This window comes from Stegastes partitus, unplaced genomic scaffold (assembly GCF_000690725.1).
Source record: "Stegastes partitus isolate 25-593 unplaced genomic scaffold, Stegastes_partitus-1.0.2 Scaffold1572, whole genome shotgun sequence".
Taxonomy (NCBI): domain Eukaryota; kingdom Metazoa; phylum Chordata; class Actinopteri; family Pomacentridae; genus Stegastes; species Stegastes partitus.
The window spans coordinates 44,124-47,580 of NW_007579303.1; the positions used below are offsets into that span (position 1 = coordinate 44,124).

General features: G+C 40.9%; 1 protein-coding gene across 1 annotated transcript in view; it reads right to left on the reverse strand.

Moving 5' to 3' along the window:
* Nucleotides 1–1,845: 1,845 nt before the first annotated feature.
* ptpn5 (protein tyrosine phosphatase non-receptor type 5) overlaps nucleotides 1,846–3,457 on the reverse strand; it is an 11,769-nt gene continuing 10,157 nt past the window's right edge. The window contains exon 12 of the mRNA XM_008300658.1: nucleotides 1,846–2,743. Coding sequence (XP_008298880.1) covers nucleotides 2,650–2,743 — 94 coding nt within the window. The 3' untranslated portion in view covers nucleotides 1,846–2,649. The remainder of the gene's footprint in view (nucleotides 2,744–3,457) is intronic.

Below are 3,457 nucleotides of genomic sequence, written 5' to 3' on the forward strand. Positions count from 1 at the left end.
AAACATTTGAACACTGATTTATCCAAGAATATCACATTCCTACAAACCGTCGAATAAAACAGTCGTAATAAGTGGGTGTTTGAATTCAGTATCATCAGTTCTCTTTTGTTACTCTGAAAGCCTTTGTTCTGTTTCTCTGCCATCAGCTTGTCAGTCAGTAAACAGCTGAATGTTGGAGCTGCTGCAAAACGTGCGGTTAGATTGTGCATACTGACACCTAGTGGTGCGACTGGTTGACTGCACTCTGTGGCTCCTTCTTGCGGTGTGAATCACTTACCAGAGAGAGAGAGAGAGGAAGAAACAGCACAGACTCATGAAAATCTACCTTTATTTGGATGCAAAAACTCACAACTTAAAGCGATACTGTAGCAGAGAGGAGAGGAATACTGATTGCTGGTTGGTTGTATGTCTGACTGTTTGGCTGTTTCGTCATCCCCAGTTTGATCGTCAGAAGAGGACCAGTTAAGCACTGACAACAAGCACTCAAAATAAAAGCTGTTCAGTCGAGTACACTGGACATTATCAGAGGATTATGTCAGAAGTCTGACAATAGATTGTAGCTTTTTTCTTGTCAATCTTCAGCCCTGGGTTCCTGTAAAAGGTCATTTTTGGCAGTTTTATTTTTCCTATTTGATCTGATGGTTAGAAATTGGTCCAAGCCCACGCAGTTAAATTTATCCTCTGATAATGTTCACGGCCAAAGAAGTTGCTTGATTTGTGTTACATATAAAACTGTCTTCACTGTTTTAGCTGCCTTACATATAGCAATTATTTCTCATGTTGTCAACTGAGAGTGGCCTAGAGTCACAGATGGAATAGAGTGGGGACTGCGTAAAAACTCAGTCTGAGGTAAAATTCTCCGAGAAAAAACGATAAAAACGTACACAGAAAGCAAAGCATATTAAAGCAAAGCCTAAAGGCCTAAAGTAATAATACTGAAGACTGAACGTAATCTATTTATATTCTGTACTGTAAGGTAACTTAGGTAGTTGTCACATTTTGTTCCGTTAAATCTTGCAATATAAACCGATGGTTTGATCCACAGTATGAGCTACATTCCATCATGGTGTAAACGGAAATATACACAAGGCATCTACTCGAAAGGATTGTATCAAAATGTTCTAAAAATATCTCTGGTTGGTTTCACAAAAGCAAACTGTATCAAAAGCATTGGCCGAGAGCAAGCAATATAATAGGCTTAAACCCTTTTACACAACAAAAAGCAGGACAACCAATCACGTCGCTTTGATTGTGGACCTATGGAGTCCCATACAGCACATGCAATCCATTAAACTCAACACAATCAAAACACAATACGGAAAAAAGAACTTTTACAGCTGAACATCAGAGAGACAACCTTAGTTGGTCTATTTGTGCTTCATACAGATTAGGCCTGGCCTGTCTATACAACAATCATGGGCTTCTTACTTCACAGATGTGTTCAAGCTACTGTTGAGAGCAGAGGCGTCGCAGAGCAGGACACTCTGAGGGTGACAAGCTTCACAAACAGGACATTTACAAGGATATTAGCTTTTGATTTATGGCGCGGTTGTTTATGCAACTTTTTTTGCTTTCCTCTGCTACACGCCCTCCAGTGTGTGTCATTGGAAACGTTGATTGTGTACTCGTCAGATTCTCCAGAGCTCCGCATTGATTTTCTCTGATGGCGTGGTTCTATTTTTGGCCTCTGTGCCCTCAGTATCGCTGGCTCTGTGACGCCTCTGAGTGAACGTCTATGTGGCCTTAATGCAGAAGTTGTCGACTGTAAACATCATGGGCCATGAGGACTGCACAGGCAGCATGGTAAAACTGTAATACTGTAGATTGCACAGAAATCCTAATTAGTTAATTAATAACCTAATTGTTATACATTCCTATGTTCCATAACATTGCACATGCCTTTAATGAACACTTAGCACCATGCAACCTGAAGATGAGGTGACTCCTGAAGTCGAAACAGGCCTTCTGTAATGAGTTTTTTATTTTTATTTTATTTTTTTACATTAAAAGTGAGAGTCAGTGAGAAAAAAGGCTAGATGCTAGTTAACTTATATTTCATGTGAACTTTTTTATATCAATATAGTGTTAAATATTAGGCTGGCATTTGATTATCTCTGTAGATTTAAATTATGCTGGCACTTATACTGTAAAGGGCCCTTAGTATCAACACTAACTCTGTTAGACTGAACTTGAATTTCCTTACAGCAAACTGACACCACTGCAGGCGAGTTGATTATACCTCAGTTCCAGTTTAACCTCTCGATAACTGTACAGTCAGTATGTGAGGGAACTACTTGAGACCGAGTGCAAAACAAGGCCTTGATGACTGACAGAAACCTCAGCGGTGCAAATGAAATGACGCCGGGAGTGCAGGGCTCGGATCGTTTCAGGCCTCTCCGGGAATGTGTGGACTAATAAAGAGTGTGATCAGGATGTTTGGGAGGGCTATCTCAAATCCCAAAGACATACGATAAGCACAGATTTCATGTCACCCATGTCAGTCCTGTCTGAGCGAGCCTGCCGTGGATGAGGAGATGGTTTGGAGCTTGTTAAAGGGTGAGATTGAGATGACGCTAGGTACAGTGGTGCATACCAACAGAGGCGGTACAGTGTACAGTGGTGTGTCTCGGTCTGGGCGCTGCGCTCGCTCTACTCCTCGGCACTGTGAGACAGCTGCTTCTCGTACAGGCTGAGGACATGATGCACAAACTGGTACTGCTCACACGTCTGGATCATCCCACCCCTGAGGAACACAAAGACAAGCACAGCGAAGTTAGAAAGGAAGCGACTGCATTTATACATTTAAAGGTCCCACATTGTGCAAGTCTCACCAGAATGTGTGTCTCAAGTTGAAGCTCAAAATAACGAACAGATCGCTCGTTCTACCATTTCTATAATTTCCCTGAGTTCCTGTTCTGTAGCTTTAATTCCAAATGAGCCACTACTGCTCGTTTGACATCAAAAACTTGGACGGCTTAACTTTCCGATCTTTGGAGAAGAGAAATAAACAAAGAGATGCTGTTTTCTCATATTTTGTGAGCGTCTAGATACAGCAGATACATGTAATTGTGTTTCCAAAAAAAAGAAGGATTTTGCACGATTTCCCTCCTTTAAGGACGATATATCTTTTGTTGTTATTCAGCATGAGCCATGTGTGTTGCCACAATATGCTTTAGAACATTAGTGAGATTTACTTCATCATGAAAGACTGTCACATGATAATTTAAGGTTTCCTTTTGATGATCTCGCCTCCTCAGGACTGTATGTTGCTCTGCTCCTTAAAGGAATACTTCACCCAAATTAATTGATTTGATTGGATTTGCACCTTGGCTGTCATTATTTTGGTTTAATTTCAACATTATGAAGGCAGATTGCTTTGCTTTATAGAACAATACTTCAACACATGAGTACACTGGAGAAGAGAGATTTGTTGGAGCAGCTTAAATGAATTGCTCCA